Source organism: Pan paniscus, chromosome 3 (assembly GCF_029289425.2).
Source record: "Pan paniscus chromosome 3, NHGRI_mPanPan1-v2.0_pri, whole genome shotgun sequence".
Classification (NCBI taxonomy): Eukaryota; Metazoa; Chordata; class Mammalia; order Primates; family Hominidae; genus Pan; species Pan paniscus.
In genome coordinates this window covers 99,996,659-100,016,980 of record NC_073252.2, presented here as the reverse complement: position 1 = coordinate 100,016,980, position 20,322 = coordinate 99,996,659, and the positions used below count along the sequence as shown (strand labels likewise).

The following is a 20,322-nucleotide window of genomic DNA, read 5'->3' as shown; positions in this document are numbered from 1 at the left end:
TACAGTTTAACCTGTTTAAGGAGAAAATTTGATAAATATTGTTTCCTACATTCGTTTTGAAAGCCATATACAGTAGAAAAGAGAAAAATTCATGTGTCATATAGTTTTTTAAAATTAGAAATGACTTAAGTATTAAAATAATTCACTTACAAAGTGTTTAAAATATTAAAATTATTTATGGCAAGTTTTAAAATGGTGATGATAATATTAAAAATGGTGCTGAAGCTTTACAAATCCTAAAGGCCTTTTATACATATAATTTGGACCTTCCAACAATCTGATGTTTCATGAAGTAGATTTTAGAGAGGAGTCAAAGTACAAGGTTTCCTCCTTTCTCCCTCCCTCACCAACAATTCCTAACACATCAGATGTAGACTGACTGCTTGCTAAATATTTGGGAATTATTATGATAATAGTATAGTGATGAGAATGATATTTTATTCAGAGGCATTGTATGGACATCAGGTTGAAATGTCAAGAAAAGAACAAAGGAGAAGCCAAAATTGGAAAGAATCATTTGAATCATTACAGCATTCAAGAAGTGAGACCATAAAGTTAGCAGGTTGTTATGAGTAGCCATCTTTTGGAGGCTATTTGGTGGCTTCACAGCTCACTAACTCTCCAACTTGTTAGCCTCAGTTTCTCAAAATGTAAACTAAGTAGAAATTCCTCAGAGGGTGGCAGAGAACATGGAGCCAGAGGGTGTGCATAAAGTTTCTAACCCAATCTGGCATATAATAGGCCGTGAACAAATGTTCAGCGCCAGGCGCTGCTCTCCACTCCCACGATGCTATTGTAGTTGCACTGTGGGCTTATTTAGTGACGTGGTCCAATACTGCAGTAATGAACCAGATTGCCTGGATAACTGGCATTCTCCCCTTCAAATCCAAGATTGATAGGTTCAATATAAGTCTATGCAGTTACCCATTCTTATAATAGAGAGTTCTCATTAAGGAAACGGATTAATTGGCTTGCTGATATTTTACCAAGAGCCAAATTTGAATAAGTGAACTCGGCAGTACTGAGAAAAGAAAATTAAACACTAACAAAGGGAGAAGTGTTCTTGCTTAGGCTGAAATCTCAACCACAGGCTCAAATCAGGGATCTGAGTTTACGATTTTTCACTATGAATGGACCTTAATGTCTGACAGATAAAAATGCTCTGATTTTTTTTTTTCCCTGACAGTTCACTTTCTCCACAAGACACTCACACCAGCTGGAGACTGAATGTTGTCTCCTCCTCTACATTTTCTTGAGGGATTCCAAACCACATGTCAGGAAATGTGTTTCTAAAATAGCATCATGCTTCACTCTTGTTTCCACAAACAGCTAATAAGACGTATTTGGGACAAACTAAATTAGAGCAAAATATTCATCAGAATTTTCCCCAAAGTATCATAGAGCTCATGCTTCATTACAAAATTTATCTTAATCTCTCTCATCTCCCAAGAAATCATCTTTCCAATATTTGGAAAGGCTTATTATTATGATAACTAATTTTTAAGGAGAAATACCTAAATATGCACATACAAATATACATACACATGTTGCTAAATCAAAAATTTGATTATCTGTCCTATCTTAGTTGACCTGTCAGTAGCATTTAATGTGGCTGTCCACTACCTCATCTGTGAAAATCTTTCTTTTACTTGGCATCCAGGTCAATAGATTTCTTGATTCTCTTCCTACCTCAAATGCTGCTCATTGTTGGCTTTTTCTGTTGGTACTCCCTATAACCTCTACTTCCAAACTTTGGAACATAGTAGGCATTTCAAATTTAATGTGTCCCAAGCCAAACTCCTGATTTTTCTTAACAAACCATTTCTTCATTCAATCTTCCTCATCTCAATAAATGGCAATTAATTCCATCCTCCGCTTCTACCAACATACTTGGAAATATCAGTAACTACTCACTTTCTTTTATATTACACCACCAAAGTCAGTAAATTCCATTGCCTATACTAAAAAACAATGGCATATTTCAAACCTAACCACTTCTGATTGTCTTCGCTGCTGTCATCCTAGTGGAAACTAGCATCTTTTTATCATCTATCATCTGGACTATGGGAGTAGTTGCCAATCAGGTCTTATCTGTCCTTCTTGCCCTGTATGGTCTGTGATCAATATAGTCGTGACTCTGATCAATTTAAATCATATGATGCCTGATATGGTTTGGCTCTTTGTCCCCACCCAAATCTCATCTTGAATTGTAATCCCCATAATCCCCATAATCCCCATATGTCCAGGGTGGGACCAGGTGGGAGGTGATCAGATCATGAGGCAGTTTTCCCCCATGCTGTTCTTGTGAAAGTTAATGAGTTCTCATAAGATCTGATGGTCTTGTAAGTGTTTGACAATTCCTCCTTCTCTCCTTTCACCCGCGGCCATATAAGACGCGACTGCTTCCCCTTCCGCCATGATTGTAAGTTTCCTGGGGTCTCCCCAGTCATGTGGAACTGTGAGTGAATTAAACCTCTTTTCTTTATAAATTACCCAGTCTCCGGCAATTGTTTATAGCAGTGTGTAAACAGACAAATACAATGCCTCTCAGAATTCTCTAATGCCTTTCTCCAAAATACCAAATTCTCATCATTACCTATACGGCCTTACAGATCCAGCCTTACTTATCTTTCTGATGCCATCTAATTACTATTTCTTTTCTTTCTCACTTACTTTGCTTCAGTAACATTGACCAACTGGCTCTTTTGTGGATATCCACATCCTACCAGAGCCTTTGCCCTTGTTGTGCCATTTTCTCTTATTGGAATACCTGTCCATATAAATGCATGAATTTCTCTTTCATAGTTTTAGGCAGTTACCAAAAAGTACTCCTCAGTGAATACTTCCCTGACTACTCGTTTCAAAATTGTTCCCCCTCCCATCTCCTTTTACGCACCACTTTATGCAATGTGGTTCTTTCTATTTCTTCCTGGCCTTAAACATTAATGTCCACTGGACACATTGTATATCTTTCTTTATTTATAGTCTTATTTCCCATTAGGGTAGGAGTTTTGGTCTGTTCTGAATTTCCAGTGTTTAGAACAATGCTTGGCACCTAATAGATAGTCAATAAATATTTGTTGAGTCAATCAATCTATTTGTTAAACTAAAATGGAGACTGTTTTATGGCTCAAGCGAGAGTTGATTAATTTATGTAAAACAAACCCAAAATTTAGCCTTCAACTGGTGCCATTTATTTTCTTTTTATACTGTATTTTTTAGAGGCAGAATAAGTCAATCATAATCTTTACTTTCTCACATCTCTATATATATCACAAAGAGAGTGTTGCTACATAAGAAGAAATGAAAAAAATTATATTGTTGAGGCTCAGAGCTGTAATATTTGATGAATATTCTTGTTTTTTCATAATATAAGTCTGATTCTTTTCATATGCCTGGAGAGGCCTTTACGTGAATTTAAAGTAAAAACCATTTCATGATACTAGTAGAAAAGTATATACCCAATCTACATTGGATTATATTAAATACCCTTTCCTATCTTCAAGAATCAAGAATGATGGAAATTCAAAGCCAGTTAATGGAGAAGAATTTCCAGGAACAATATTTTTCCAATGAAATTTTAATTCAATTGCCTTTGCATATTTTCCTTCTGAAAGGACAATGCCATGTGTTTATTTCATGAGGGCCACGCTCTACAGATATGGTGTCAATACTGATTGCTTTAATTACCATTAGTGATTAATTTTGCATTCTCTGAAATTGCATTTCCTTTTGACCAGCAGGCATGTAAGTGAGAGCTCTAGGTTACCCTGTTCTACACAAGCTAATTGGTTTGAAAGAAGCCAGAAAAAAATGAAAGAACTAAAGTTTAGAAGGTTTCTGAGAAATCAGAACTCTAAAAATTACAAAAACTTAGGTATCCAAGGGTCTTTAAAGACCATTTAGCCCCCATAGGCAAGGACGTGACTCTTAATAGGATCCTGGAGACTGCCAGCATCTGAAGCAAATGTATAAAAGATAACAAATTACCTATTTAGAATAAGATACTGTTTCAACTTTAAAAAATTATTTAATGATGTATTAAGGATCTCTATTGGAAAAGAACTGTAAGCACATGTATATTATTTCCCTCTATTACTTTCATAAATTGCCTTATCTGTGGGTATTGAATTAATTTTAATGCAATGAGCATAAAAATCATTACCTACTGAGGCATAGGTAATCAAAATCATATCATCACTTGTCCTCATATACCATGATTACATTCATAGCAGCTATGGCATTTGGTACAATGAAGATAAAAGCAAATATATTATAAATTCTTCTGAACTATATAGCTGTTATATCTAAATTTTCTACCCTAGCTCTGTTCCATATACCTGAGAACAGTGGGAAATGGGCTTAAAGTGTAGATAGAGGGCCTTACCCTAACTCTAAATAATATTTTTTCAAAAGTGAGAATAAATAGATATTCAAATAAATACTACAAGGTCAATCTCATTTAGGAATAAAATTATGATAGCTCCCAAAAACACTAAGATTCCCTTCTGCCTGGGAAAATAAGATGTGGCTTTTCAGAGTTCAGCTGTTGCTAGGACAAAGTGCCCTCTAAGGTTTATCAAAAGGGTCATTATTCTCAGAAAAATTTTTAACAATAAGTTATTTTTTAAAATACTAATTATTCAATTGAGGGAAGTTATGAAGTAAAGGAGTTAATAGATCTTGGAATAAAAAGGATAACAAATGTCTACATTATGAAAAATGTGTGTCTCCTGTTTTTATGAGAATATAACATTTCTGATATAAAAAACCTGAATGATGAATATAATACATTATGCTTATTCGAGAAATTGGAAATACAAATCACACACTATATTCATTTTACAAAACCTCTATTTTGTTGAATTTTAGGGCTAATTTATCTTTTGGTGATATAAATTGATAATGCAATAATCTGTTTATGTGTCTGAGTTGTAAGAAACGTTCAAGGACTATTCATATATTTTACTCATCTTGCTTTTCCCAGTGATGCTTGCTCCCCTCCCCAACTCACCGCCAAATGATTATACTGCTGTGGAGGCTAGCTGTACATCATCCTGACCCTTTCTGCTTCTGTTTCCTCCTCTGCTGAGGCAGAGTAATGAATGAGAACCCAGGAAAGCTTTTAAAAAACTATATTCTGTGTATATGGAAAGAGAGTGTACAGACACTGATTGCTATTCTAGCAACTTTATGAAAACATAAATCATTTATTACATAGCAAAACACTGAGAAAACAGCGGCTGTGACATCTGAGAATAGTTATTCCTGAGAATTACAAATGGGGTTTTTGCTTGACTCTGTTAAACCAAACTAACATGATTTCTGGGAGAAAGAGATTACTTTAAGCAGTTTCACACACTGGGCTTAGTAGACATGAGAAATGTCTTTCCTAATGAACATTCTACTGATGAATAGCCTAAGGACAGTTTTTCTAAATAATATATTACATCTCATAAAATTAATTTGGGAAATTTATTTTTACAGATTTTTCTATTTGAATCTAGTTATATCATACACGTTGCATTAAGCATACAACCTGTGCAAAGCGTGTAAATAAATAATTAAAAATCAAGTATTTTCTTACAGTATGAGTAGGCAAAAATACCGCAAACAACTAGGTTTTTATGTACTTAACCATTAAGTTGTGTATGAGCTCTTTGGGGCTCTACAAACATTTCTCAGTATATATTTTACCAAAATCCCATATCAAATGTTAAGTTTTCTTTTAATAGATGCATAGTCTTTTGTAGGTCATTATCATAAGTTAAAAAACAATATGCATTCTATGAAAAAAAGTCAATAACAAGATTTGGTTTTCTGGCCTAAGAAGTCAGAGTTTACCTACTCTGCCTTCTTCACACAACTGCACATCCCATTTCTTTCACCATATGCATCCTTCACCTTTTCCATTAAGTGCTTATTTAAAATCCTGTTTATAAATTTTCTTCTGCTTCACACAAATTCCACATGATTTCATTTGTTCCAGTTATGACACTGCCTTTTAATCACAAGTGAAAAGAGTGCAGAAAGAACCTTTCCTGATGGGGAAGACAAGAAAGTCACAAGGGGTCAGTGGACCTTCAGAAAGAGGGCAGGGTCAAAGAAAGCAATGTCAAAGGTTGTGCCAAAAGATGTCTGAAAGAAATCCACTGGATCTGATACATGGTTGATTATTTATGGCTTTTGACAGAGCAGCTTTAGTAGTGAGCTAAATGCAAAGTGCACACACACACACACACACATATATATATAGTCTTTAAACAATACAAAACTATATGTCTATGTAAAGCATGTACATATATATTCTTGAAACACTTTTTCAGGGAAGAGTCAGTATAATGAGAGAGATTAATGATGCAAGAAAAGAGAAGGTATGATTGACAGTGAAGTCTAAATTTGATATGAATAACAATAAGCCAACAGAAAATAAGGTGACTGCAATATTTTTTGTGGGTCTTCTATATATTTAATAATTTCACATTCATTTCATCAAATCCTAAAGTGCTCTATGAGGAATTATTTTTTCCAAGGATGCAAACTTAGTTTTTGATGAAGTTAGGTTTAAAATCCAGACCTGGCTGAATTCCAAGACTCTAGTAGTAAAGGAAAATGGAAAATTTGACAATAAAGCAAAAAGATTTAAGGGAGTTTACATAGCATGTTTAGAGCTGCAGAGTTAGGGCATCAAAACTGGGTCTGAGGACTTGGAGAAGAGAAAAATTCTGTGATAGCCAGATTTTTGAAAGAGATTCCCAAGTAGTTTCAAGCACAAAACTGACACATAAATTTATAATGCATACAGTCAAGTGCAATTACGTGACTTATTCTAGTTTCTTCAATTCTAACAGAACAGAACATCAATATAGAATAAAAGCCAGAATTCCAAAATTCATACTAGTTGGGCCTATTAAAATATATGCTGAAGACAAGCAGTAGGGCTGTCTATGAAGTCTCCGAAACTAAACTTTAAAAAAATTCCAAGTATAGGAAATATGACCAATTATTTTATTTACCATATGGGACCTAGTTAAGTATATGATTGGGAAAGTGAAATAAGACAAGTCTTTCAGTTGGACACCAACCTTCTGTACCATCAACGAGAAAAATACATGCTGAGCACCTTTAGTGTACCTGATGGTGGGAGGGGAGGAGAGCCCACTATCCATCACGAGCTTCCAGACTTATAAGAAAGGAAAAACCACATAAGCAAAGCAGGATATGCTGCCATTTAAACTAAATTATATAACACTGATATATACTGAATTAAATGGAACAATCTACTTGTAAAATACTGAGAGGGCAATGCTGAGAATGACAGAAATAAAGAGCCAGGAAGAGTGAATGTTTACTAGCCTAAACACAAAACCTAACTTCTGAGTAATTGGTTCTCTATATTACCCAGTCAATTATTGCTTTATATTAGGGATATTGTAAATGCCTCAACACCTACCCCTCCATACCTGTATTTTAAACCCAAGCCCTTGACTATCTGAAAAAGATTAAGGCCTGTCAGTCAGATACTGGAGGGCAACAAAATCTCTCTGTCTCACACACAGACACACACACACACACACACACACACATACACACACACACACACACAGGGGCCCAGTGTCCACAGGGACAAAGAGCAGTGTAGGGATAGATTAAGGAGAGCCTGATGCCACAGGAATCCCATTGCACACATGAGCAATAGACAGATTCCCAATCAGGAGTACTTCTGAAAAGCCAGTTAGAGAATGTGCATGGAAAGCTGATTTTCCCATTTCTTAAATTTTCTTCATCAATATTTATAATTAACAACTTATTATATTGATGAAGAAAATGTAAGATATTTAAATATTTAAACCAAACTACAAGTGAACACAGTGGTGGAAGGAAAAAGATATTTTCTGGATATTGTTTCTAAGATAAGTGAACACCTGTCTCCAATTCCATAGCTGGCCAACGAGGAGAATGTACTTTTCCTTGTCTATTTACACATTGATGTAATCATTTTGTTAAGGGTTTTAAATGGATGGGAATGGATGGGGTGACATATGTGAGCTAATACAAGCAAATATTATTTATATCTGTTTGCTTAAAGTACAGACTAGTCTTGTACACTTTATCTTAAATCTCAAAGCACCTCAATCTGAGGCCAAGTTCCAGCTTGTTTTCAACTTTTCATGCACGTTTTATTTAAGAGATAAGTTTCTGAAGACTGAATCAATCATCAATGTCACTATTTACTATTTAAAATGTCCTGGGCTTTCCTTATGAATAATGATAAGCAAATCGTTGTTCATACGCAGTTGTGAATTTAAGTACCAAATATTTCGCCATTTTCCCATTTACTTTTCATGTTAATTCTCTCAGGTGATATTGTTAGAAACTGAAAAATGAGTAGATATTTGAAAGACTTTATGGATTATAGAAATATATGATATTATTATCCAGTAATAGCACTGAAAAGATAAATGAAGTACAGATGTCAATTACATAACTTTATCAAAACATGAAAGCTATTCATTCATAATGAAGAGGCTCTATTCATAGACTGTGTATAAATTATTAACCTCTCAAATAAAAAATGTCATGAAGCAATGTAAGAAATGTGATTTCAGGCCCCCTTCTTCTCCTACTCTCCTCCTTCTCTCCTTTCTCTTCCTCCCCTCCTTCCTCATTCTCTTTATCTTCATCCTCCTCCTTCATATACCTAACAATAAGACATGGGTGCCACTTGGTTTATGAATGCCAGCTAATGCTTTTGTGTTTTCTCTGTATTTTTCTAAAATCATAATTGCTTTTTTCCTTCTACCCACTTTATTCAGTGATGACCCAAATCACCGTATTGTAACTCCCTGTGAAATTCTAAAATGAGCAATGTTTTATTGATGGGGGATTAGGAAGTACTGAGCAAATCAGTAAATTAGTTAGGAGCAAAATATGTTGGAATTTAAAAATAGATATTTCTTCAGTAGAAGTGTAGTCCACTAGTAGATTGTAAACCTCAAACTTAAAAATATCTGCTCCTTTAAACTATTCTGAAACAATAGTTCATGAAAAATTTGAATGCATTTGTGATGATCTTAGATTTATCAGAATCTAAGTCATTATAACACTGAAGTGATATAGAGGCTTTTAAAGCAACAGTAAAGTATTTTAGTAGTATAATGAGATTCCATTTTTCTCCATCAGGTTTACATACACTCTTTAAAAGACTTAAATAACAGTATTTAGAATAGATAGTGTCTTTTTTATTATACTTTAAGTTCTAGGGTACATGTGCACAACACACAGGTTTCTTACATATGTATACATGTGCCATGTTGGTGTGCTGTACCCATTAACTCGTCATTTACATTAGATATATCTCCTAATGCTATCTCTACCCCCCTCCTACAACCCCATGACAGGCCCTGGTGTGTGATGTTTCCCTTCCTGTGTCCAAGTGTTCTCATTGTTCAATTCCCACCTATGGGTGAGAACATGCGGTGTTTGGTTTTTTGTCCTTGCGATAGTTTGCTGAGCATGATGGTTTCCAGCTTCATCCATGACAGTGTCAACATCTGGTTATCTAGCATACCTTCACTAAGAAGATATGACTTCCAAATTTATTTTAGATAAAATTGATAATTAGAAGAATAATTTATGTGTCATATAAATTGACAGGAAACATTTTTCCATGAGGGTCAAAATATAATACATATGTTTCATTTTCTTAACTACACATTTGCAAAAAGGCCTTCGTAGCTTGCAAAATTATTGTATATAAAATTATCCATGGTCATGAAAATGCATTGACAGATCTGTTGGCACTTGCAACAGCTACAGTCAATTCCTTACTGACAGCAGAACATTCACAAAATAATTGATCTATCTTAACTATAATGGTAACGTTTACTGTAGACATTCAGGCAGAAATAACAGCTTACAAAGATACTATGGAAAATTATGTAACATATTTCACACAAGAATTATCAAGTATAACTGTAAAATTAGAATGCAGCGACTATGAAAAAGTGATTGTCACCTAGATACAATGATAGCAATCAAATTCTATCAGTGCTGTTATTGCAGGAGCAGAGGTATAAATACTGAGAGGGTGTAAGAGAAAAAAAATTATATCCCACATCCATCAAACCTCACATCCTACCATTGTACTTACTTTCATATCTACTGTCATCATTATGTATTATTTTGTTACTTATGGAGCACCTGAAGTGTGCATGGGGTTGCATCTGTCAAAAGCTGAGTCTTTACTGGAGAGCAAGAAGTGGAAGAATGACTTTTTGAAAATCAGGGATTATTTTAGAAAGCATCCCTAGATGCTAGGACTTCCAGGGAAAATTTTAACCCAGTGTACCAGTAGCTAAAAATTAAAGACTAGAGTTGTATAGAGTTAAAGACAGGCATCTAAAATGTATTAAATAACAGTATTAATGGAAAATATCCAAGGCTGAATTGACTTACTGACTTACCCGAGATAGATACCATGCTGCCCTATTCAATGCCTGCATACAGTGAACAATTATGAAAATGAATGCCCTCATCAGATAAAGCATGATAACTAGTTAAAAACTAGCATATATGACAATCACTGTCTAAAATCCTTCCAGCAATAAAAGTAATGGTTATTTCTGATTTGAAGGACATAAGACAAAAAATTAGTAGTTTATTAATTTTATCATAATACTTCATGTTCTATATTTATTTTAAATATACTCTCTGGAAATCTCAAATACCAATTATTGTTTCTGAAGTCCAATATTAATTAGATTGGCTTAATCTGACAATCAGAATAAATGCTAAAATAGCCAGAAGCTTACAGGATTTACATATTCTATATTAACTCTTCCTTGACAACAAAATTATTTGTTTTAAATACTCAAGAACAAATTTTGATAATTTACCAGCATAATCATTGTCCCATTATATTTTCCAAAGAGCCGTCAGAGTATAATTCACTTTCTGGAGCAAAATGTGTATATCTTTGTTACAACCAGAAAAACAATTGCTTTTCTAAACATGATTATGGAAACACAAAGTGTGTTTTATGTACTGAGATAGGATCCCCTCCTTCTTAAAATCTTCTTTGTTTACATTCTTACAAAACTAACATTCTTCAAAAAGTGTTCTGAAATTTGGGGCTTCAACCTTCATAAGACAGAACTGGGACTTAACAGGGAGAAGGAGAAGGAATCACATAAGGAAAACAAATTTAAGCAACATAAATTAACTTTTTATTGGGTAGACTTTTTGAATTATTATCAAATTGTTTTTCTGCAACCTAACGATTATTGATATGTTTTCATGTGCCTAATAGTGCCTTAACTAGAGTCTTAGAGAAAACGGTAAGGGTAATAGGTTTTTTCTTCTTACAGTCTCTTCTACAATATCAAACAGAATATACAGAGATATAATTAAAAAAAAACTTACTGAAAAGTCTTCGAAGATTTTCTTAAGTTCTTTGTGACCATGTCTTTCAGCAATATGTGCGGGGTCTGAACCCTCCGTATTTTTCATCTTAGATGCCCAGGTTGCTCCTGAACATTGAAGCAAATGAATAGCCAGGTTCTTTAAGCCAAATTTTGCTGCACAGTGGAGAAGAGTTGGAAGTTCTTTGAAATGAGTATCTGTAAGCATAAGAAGCAGTAGGATTTAATGTTTTCATTTTATTGGCAATCTCATTAAAAGGTCTAACACAATCTGCTCCTAAAAGTAATTCCGATAAAGCACAGCAGACTTTTTGTGTAAGAAACTATCAATAGTTCTAGCAATTTAGAATCTTCCCCTCACTCAATTACCTATATTAAAATAAATATAAACTAATATTCTCACTAGCATTAATGCACCAATCTTACTTGTGAGGTAAGTTTAATTTAAAAAGCCACATCAACCTCTTAAATGAAAAAAAAAAGAAAGAAAAACATGTTGTAATAACTCCTTTTGAATGTACTTAGACATTAACCAAACGCTAAATAACGAAATTCTGCAAGTTCATCTATAAAATAATTTTATATTCTACCTCCTTGCCTAGTTTGCTTCCTTCCAAAGTTGAAATGAACATGAAATTCTTTGAGGGGTTATATTAGATTTCTACATAAAATTTTTCTTTCAAAAACTAACTGCATCAGAAAATACAGGTGAGTGCTTTTATAAATAACTTCAGTGTGGAAATTTCCATCTGGATTTTACAACTTTTTTATCAATGTCTTAGAGTTTGATTTTTCATAATTAACTATCAATTAGAAGACATTTATTAATTTTATATCACTGTAAAATGATGAATGCAACCTCTATCCCAATGACAAACAAAATAAAACACAAATGAATGATGGTTTGTTATTATTCTATACTTTTGCACTTAGCTGAGAAAAAGTTATAGAAATTACACACCAACATAATAGCTGTGGCATTATCAGAAGTAAGGTGAAGTCTTATAGCAACAGAATCAAAGGAATCAAAACCAAAGTCAATTGTCTTCCAGCAAACTTTTAAAGCAATGGAAAACAGCCATCTCATTGCTTTTTTGAAAACTGTCAATTTGCTTTAATCATCTTAGTTCATACACTATGTAGTTATTTTCTTAAATGCACACATTTACTTTGCAAACAATTTACAGTCTCACTTGTTAGGTTAAAATAATAGATTTGTTTAGGAGATACAATAAACGTTTAGAATGTGTTTAATCTACAGTGTACATTTGTTTCATTTCATGGCAATTTTCATTTAATTAATCTAGATTAACTGCATCTGTTTTTATTACCAAGTTGTAAATAGAGAAGCCATAATTCAAACCAAGGTGTGGCAAATTTACTTTTCATTTTCTTCTAGACCAAATAAATTTTTAGTTTTCAGTTGTTTCAGCCAATGTCTTTCAAATAGTAATTTCATGAGAATAGAATAAAATGTCTGGGGGAAATTTTTAAAAGAGAAGTCCAATGTCACTTGTTTTACCAATACAAATAAACAGGTGAATTAGCACATAGCAAAGAAATCAAGTCATACATTTGTTTGTGCAGAGCTGCTCCTAAACTTTCTGAGGCAATCTCTACAAAGATGGCTGATAATTAAATTGAAGTAATCAAACCAACGATTTCAAAAGATTAACCTAGCTCACTAGAATAATAAAATGAAAATATACTCAAGTTTAGAATATAAGCATTAAACAAGAATTTAACAGTAAGATGAGTATTAAAACTGGAAATTCATGACCATGCAATCCATTTGTTCTCATAAATCATTATCTGGAATAGTAAATATTCATTCAGAGTAGAATGACCACTTTGGAGTGGCTACTTTGGGGCAAAACAATAAAGCACACAATAAAGAGAAGATTAAAAATCAGGAAATCTGCATTCTAATCCCAGCTCAGCCACTAAATCTGTGGTTCTTAAGAATTCATCTTGTGGACCTCAGTTTCCTAATTTATGAAATGAAAGGGTTGGGGGTCAAAATTATAGAACTTCTGATATTCTTCTGGGCTTGATGCCATGCCACAAATGCTTTAAGCCAAGAAAATCTCTGGAAGGTAATTTTTCCTGGGTTTTAATCAGACACCAATTAGAGTAGGGAAGGTAGCTGCAAAGTTGAAGAAACAAAACAATTTTCATTCCTTTCATAATAGTATTTGAAATCTGATGAAATGTTATTATTTCTGTGGATCTGTAAAAACAGAGCATTGCTGTGTTTATGAAACCTTTTGCTCTCTGACAGGAGAACCATTATATAACATGTGAGGTGTCACTCTTCCAATCCTGTCAAAAGATTAGACATATAATTCTATTTGGAATTTTAAGAAACAAAAAAATGCTGCCAAGGTTACCATGCTTCTAAAACCTTGATAATGTAAACAAAATGCACAAAGGAAATAGTCCATCAAAGCCCTATGCTACAGTTTTGTTGCTACCTCTCATATTACATAAAATATCGCAGTGGAAAATTCACAAGTAGATACATACTTTACTATTAAACTCAATATTGAATCTACCTCATTAACTCTTGTAATTGAATTCTTGTTACTAAAATATTCTCTTAAATAAGAGAAAAAATTAGAATTTACATCTACTTGGTATTTCTCTTGTTAGTTGTCTCAAGAAACTTCATACAAGATATTCTTTCTTTCAAATGTTTTAGTTGAATAGGTTATATCCTAATCTGCATAATATTCAAATGAGTCTTAATTTCTTCTTGCTAAATAAACTTCAAAATAAGGCCTTTCATTACTTAAATACCAAAATTCTAAAACTTAATATTTATCTCTCATGAGAAGCAATATAGTGTAGCACTTAAGCATTAGGACTTTGGAGCCAGATTGTATGCATTAAACCTATCAAATTTAATTTAATTCTAGTATTTAGTCATAGTGTCATTTGCACAAGCTACTTGAACTTATGCATCTTATTTTTCTCAATATTCAATTGGTGACCATAACATCTACTCAATCAGTTATTAAACCTATGTCCAATGTATTCTTCCATGCACATAAGTACTGTTGGTCCTCATTATTTGGGAATTCTGTTTATGCAAATTCATTTACTCACTAAAATTTGTTTGTAACACCTTAAGGCACTTGCCCAGTCATTTGCAGACATATGTATAGCAATGAAAAATTTGAGTCACCCAAAGCACACATTCCCAGCTGGGGTCAAACAAGGCAACCATATGCCTTCTTAGTTCAGCTCTCAAACTGTAAACAAATGTCCTGTTTGCAGTCCATTTGGTGCCACAACTGTCACAGTTTTTGTGGTTTATTTTGGTGAATTAGCTGTTTAAAATGGCCCCCAAGTACAGTGCTGAAGTGCTGTGTAGTATTTCTAAGCACTTGAAAGCGGTGGCATGCCTTATGGAGAAAATATATGTATTAGATAAATTCATTCAGGCCTGAGTTACAGTGTTGATGGTGAGTTCACTTTGAATCAACAGTGTATATTAAATAAGGTATTTTTAAACAGAAACACACATAAAGCAAGGTTATGTATCAATTGGTTGATCAAAACATTGTGACCAGAAGCTCACAGGAACCTAACCCTATAACTCTCCTAGGAGCAAAGGTTCAGCATTGACTTATTCGATTACTTTATAGAACGTAACTACTGCAAATAATGAGAATCAAGTGCATTTTAAAGCAATCTAGAGGCCCCTTTTAATTTCGGAGAGGGAGTTCAAAATTGGTTTCCCATTGCAGCATGGCCAGTTATTTTCTGACTTACGGTGCCTTATTTTCTTTGCTCCTCCATACACTCAGGGAGGCTCTGAGAGAAGCTATGGCCCCTGTGTACTGCTCCTCGGGGTGAGGCCAGAAAAGCTGTGGAGCTGGGGGAGGCAACTGTGACCATTCAAGTCTATGACTTATGAGAGCTTCTCCCGGGCTATCTCTGTGTTCTGGGCCCACTCAGTTAAAATCCAAACTGGGAATGGTTAGAATCCACTTCCACAACCATCTTGCAAGTAGAAATAAAGAGCAGTTCTAGAGCCTTGATTCTCTGTTGTTTATTCTTATTGCCAGGCATAGACAAACAACAGGAAAAACTTGGGATAAAGATGAATAGTTACTCTGTTGTCCTCAGATAATTTCTTTGAAAGACTGTATATTTGAAAATTTTTGATAGAAATTCTTCATTTTCTTGAATTGTATGCTTAAGATTTGAAAGTTTTGCAAAATTGTAAAAATTGAGTTCTAGAATGTCAATATTCTGTCATCCAAAGGACCTGCATCATGAGTTGACAAGTATGAGAAATAAATGGAGCATGTCATCTCAAACCCAGAAGGGACTCATTGCTTTCTGAATATCCTAGTGGATGGAATCCACCCTAAAATTAGCAGCAGTAATGATAGGAGGAGGAGGAAAAGGAAGAAGAAAATATAGTGGTTAACAAATGGAATTGGAGAGGTGGGGGTTTCAGGTACCTAGTGGCAGACTGAGCAAGAGAAGAGCAACAGAACAAGGATGTGGCAGGTGGTGAAAGATGCTCTGATTTCAGAAAAAGAGTCTTTGAGGATACACTATGAAATGCCTTCTTATCTAGGGCTGTGGGCTAGGGATCGCCAGAGAGAAGTAGGCAATGAGCAAAACAAGGTTGAAGCAGGGCTTAAGGCCACAGACGAACAGCCTGGGAGCTTGGGGTCCATGTGTGGAGGTAATTCTAGGAAGCAAAGGGAGATGTGAAGTGTTTGTTAGAGGTTTCTAGAATTGATATCAAATGAAATTAAATCTCACAATATTTAAATACGTTTATTTTCCATTTTCTACTAGAAAACCCAGACAATGTTAAGGCAATAAAAAGAGCTGGACAGTTTCCTGTTTATCCAATCCATCCAATCTGTAGCTAAACTCTGGTTAAAATAAGAAGCCTCTAGAAATTTTATTTCTATACAAATGTGTTTGCATTCTTTTCCTCTACATTCATTAAAAAAAATTCCTTTTGAAAATTACCAACTTTGTCTCTGCTGTGTCTTGACAAGACAGGAACCAAGAACCAGGAAAAGATCCAGGAAAAGTTGAACAGTAAAAGTGCACAAACCAGATGGGCTGGGTTAGGATCAGATGGTTGGGCACTCTAGCACAGGGCCGTGGCTTACAGGTAGAATGCTACCTATTGGCCTTTATATGGGTTTCACAGACATTCAAGAAATCAGGGCCACAAAGCAGTAAATCAACATGTTGGCCAAGGAAACTTTACTTCATTAGTAAGGACTATTTCAGCATTTTAAAAGGAATTCCTTTTAGTCTTGAGCACTGGAGTCATTCTTTTAAAATATTAAATGATTTGATAATAAAATGCACAAAGACAAGGAAGTAAATCTAGGAAATCTTTTGGGCAGTAAAAGGAGTGGGGAGAATTTAAGACGCCTTTGGAAGCACTGCCATACGTATTATAGGGACAAAATGAAAATGGAATATGAGAATGATTAGGGAAACCCCTAAGTGCCAACCTGCCCTGCATATTTCAGACCTGCCAATATTTATATTTTATATTTATTTATATATTTATTAATATATATTATGTATATATTTAATAATTTAATCTATATATTCAATACATATTTATATATGTTATAGAGATTTATTATAGATAATACATATTTCTATGAACCTATCTCTATCTATCTTTCAACACACATATACACACACATTTTATTGGTTTCTCTTGAGAACCCTGACCAATACAGTGAGGCAGATGCTGTGGCGGCTTTGGCAAACCATAACTTACAGAAAGAAGGCATAAAAACAAGTTCTACATCTAAATCTCTTTCCTTTTCAGAATAATGTAATGTGAGTTTTCAAACCTTAAGATTTTTAAAAATAACTATTTGGTAATGGCAGAATTACCATTACCAAGGGTCCTTTTAGAAAGGGGAGGGAGGTGTTTTTAGGGTGGATTAATAATAGAGTGTGGTATACAGTGGTTTCTGAACCTCTCTAGAATTTCAAAGAATTTCAGACGTTTGAGGATCATTACTACATAACAACTGCAAAAGTAAGAGGAAGTTTCCTAAGTCATGACTTATTCAAGACATTAATTAAAAAGCCCATTCTGCCCCACCTCCCCTGTGTGTGTGTGTATGTGTGTGTGTGTTTCTAATTGAGGCCAACCCATGCATACATTTTCCTAATTAAAATGAATGGATATTAGAGAGCCTATTTCCTGTTATCAGTTACTAATAGATAATATTTATGTTTCTTTTCCTAACTCTATGATATAATTATAGATGCTTATTACTGTTGACCCTGAAAAACCTACAATTTGTGTGTTGGCCCAGAGAAGACAAACATATGTGCCTTGGTACTTGAGCACAGACAGTTCAGTGCAGCATATTCAGAAGGCACACATGCCAATTTTTCATTCTGCTAATAGCAGATGCCATGAATAAGAAGAACAAAATAAAATGAAAAACAAAACCATGACAATCTAAATTGCTGCCTTAGTCCAACAAACAAGAATCATTTTATTTGGGGAGCTCAAATATTACTAATTTGTATCTATTGATACCAGGGTTTTATTTTAGTCTATGGTTAACCTGGTTACCATTAGCTAAGTAATTAATATAATAAATTTTTACTGAGCACTAGATATTCTTCTAGGGACTGGGAATTAATCTGTGAACCAAATGGGGCTTCTTCCTAAAGGGCAGTATTTACCCATAAAGACAAAATGGCTGATATGTAGGAAATCATATACTAGGAAACAAAAATTACAATGTTTCTAGGATTGCAAAAATAATGAAAAGAGTATCTGAGGTTATTTCAAACTTGTTGTTATAAGTTATTCATTGTAATAGTAATTTATATAATTAGGCAGGAAAACTTGAGAGTCCTTCCTTTAAATTTAAGATAATCTGCCCTGTAAAGTTTCCTCTGACTGTTCTCTTTCTTTTGCGCTTCAATGACACCCCGAGCTCATGCTCACTATAGTGTACCCAGGCACAGTCATCCGGGGACTAGCAAAGTGGCCACTGGAGCTAGGCTGCCTGGATCCAAGTCCCAGCTCTGCCACTTACCATCTGGGCAAAGTATGCAACTTCTCATCTGTAAAGTGGAGATTAAAATGGTACCTACCTCAGGATCATTGTGAGGAAGTAAATAACAACATAAGTAAAGTGCTTAGACCTGTTTGACAGAGTAAGCAAAACGCATGTTAAGTACTGTGTGTAGGGCACACACTGTATTCATGGCACTTATTTTTGTAGTTCTGTTTTCTCGTTCCTTGGCTTCTGTGCCCTCTGAGAGTGTGGGCTGTGTCCTGTTTATCCCACATTCTTCTACTTTCCTTCAGTGTCTAGAAGAGTACCTACTATGAAGTGGAGTATATTAAACTTTTTGTAAGCATTTCTGAGGGTTTTAAAAAAATGGTATGGGAAAACATATTTTTAGATGAACAGTCACTCTAAGACTACTTCATTCTGCACCCATGTTTTTTTTTTTTTTTTTTCTTCGAGACGGAGTCTAGCTCTGTCGCCCAGGCTGGAGTGCAATGGTGCGATCTCGGCTCACAGCAACCTCTGCCTCCTGGGTTCAAGTGATTCTCCTGCCTCAGCCTCCTGAGTAGCTGGGATTACAGGCATGCACCACCACACCAGGCTAATTTTTCTATTTTTAGTAGAGATGGGGTTTCTCCATGTTGGTCAGGCTGGTCTCGAACTCCCGACCTCAGGTGATCAGCCCGCCTTGGCCTCCCAAAGTGCTGGGATTACAGGCATAAGCCATCACGCACAGCCTCTGCACCCATGATTTTAATTCAAGGACACAGAGTGATGGAATAAAAAATCTATCTTGACTTTAATTTGATATATGTCAATTTTACTTATGTACATAACAATGATGCCAATCAATTACTGTTCACTCAGTGGTTCTCACTGGTTATTCACAGGAGTAGAATCAGCATCATATAAAAATTTGTGAGAAATGTAAATTCTTGTACCCAACCCAGATCTACTGTATCAGAAATGTGAAGAGAGATGGCAGCAATCTGAATTTTAACATATCCTTCAAGCAACTCTGAAGCCTGCTAAAGTTTGAGAACCATGGCATTAAATAAAAGAAAGAATAGGGGCTTGGTTCTAACAACTAAAAAAAAGTGGATAGACAAGAAAATTGGGGTTAACCTCACAGAGAGCTAAATAAAACTGCAAAGTGTACAAAGTAGTGGACTTTCTCTCCATTCTGTTCACAGTTTCTGTAAGAAAACTTCCCTCTTCTGTCATGGTTTACATATTTTAAAATACATTTTCAATAGAGTAAATGGAAAAGACTATAATAGAAGTGAAAATTATGTGTATTATATTTGCCCCATGTCTTTTTACATTTTATGATGGTATGATTGACAAATAAAAATTATATATATTTAGTGTGTACAATGTGATATTTTTATATATGTTGTTGGGAGCAGGCCCCCCAAAATCTGGCCATAAACTGGCCCCAAAACTGGCAATAAACAAAATCTCTGCAGCATTGTAACATGTTCATAATGGCCCTAATGCCTGCGCTGGAAGGTTGTAGGTTTACAGGAATGAGGGCAAGGAAAACCTGGCCCACCCAGGGGAGAAAACCGCTTAAAGGCATTTTTTTGTGTGTGTGTTATACTTTAAGTTCTAGGGTACATGTGCACAACGTGCAGGTTTGTCACATATGTATACATGTGCCATGTTGGTGTGCTGCACCCATTAACTCGACATTTACATTAGGTATATCTCCTAATGCTATCCCTCCTCCCTACCCCCACCCCACGACAGGCCCCGGTGTGTGATGTTCCTTTTCCTGTGTCCAAGTGTTCTCATTGTTCAATTCCCACCTATGAGTGAGAACGTGCAGTGTTTGGTTTTTTGCCCTTGCG

General features: G+C 34.8%; 1 protein-coding gene across 2 annotated transcripts in view; it reads right to left on the bottom strand.

Annotated features, from left to right (window-relative positions):
• The window catches only part of BANK1 (B cell scaffold protein with ankyrin repeats 1), a 293,848-nt gene that overhangs the window by 152,861 nt on the left and 120,665 nt on the right, over positions 1-20,322 (bottom strand). For both annotated transcript variants that reach the window (XM_003829949.5, XM_034958947.3), the window contains one exon: positions 11,425-11,621. In XM_003829949.5, coding sequence (XP_003829997.2) covers positions 11,425-11,621 — 197 coding nt within the window. The remainder of the gene's footprint in view (positions 1-11,424; positions 11,622-20,322) is intronic.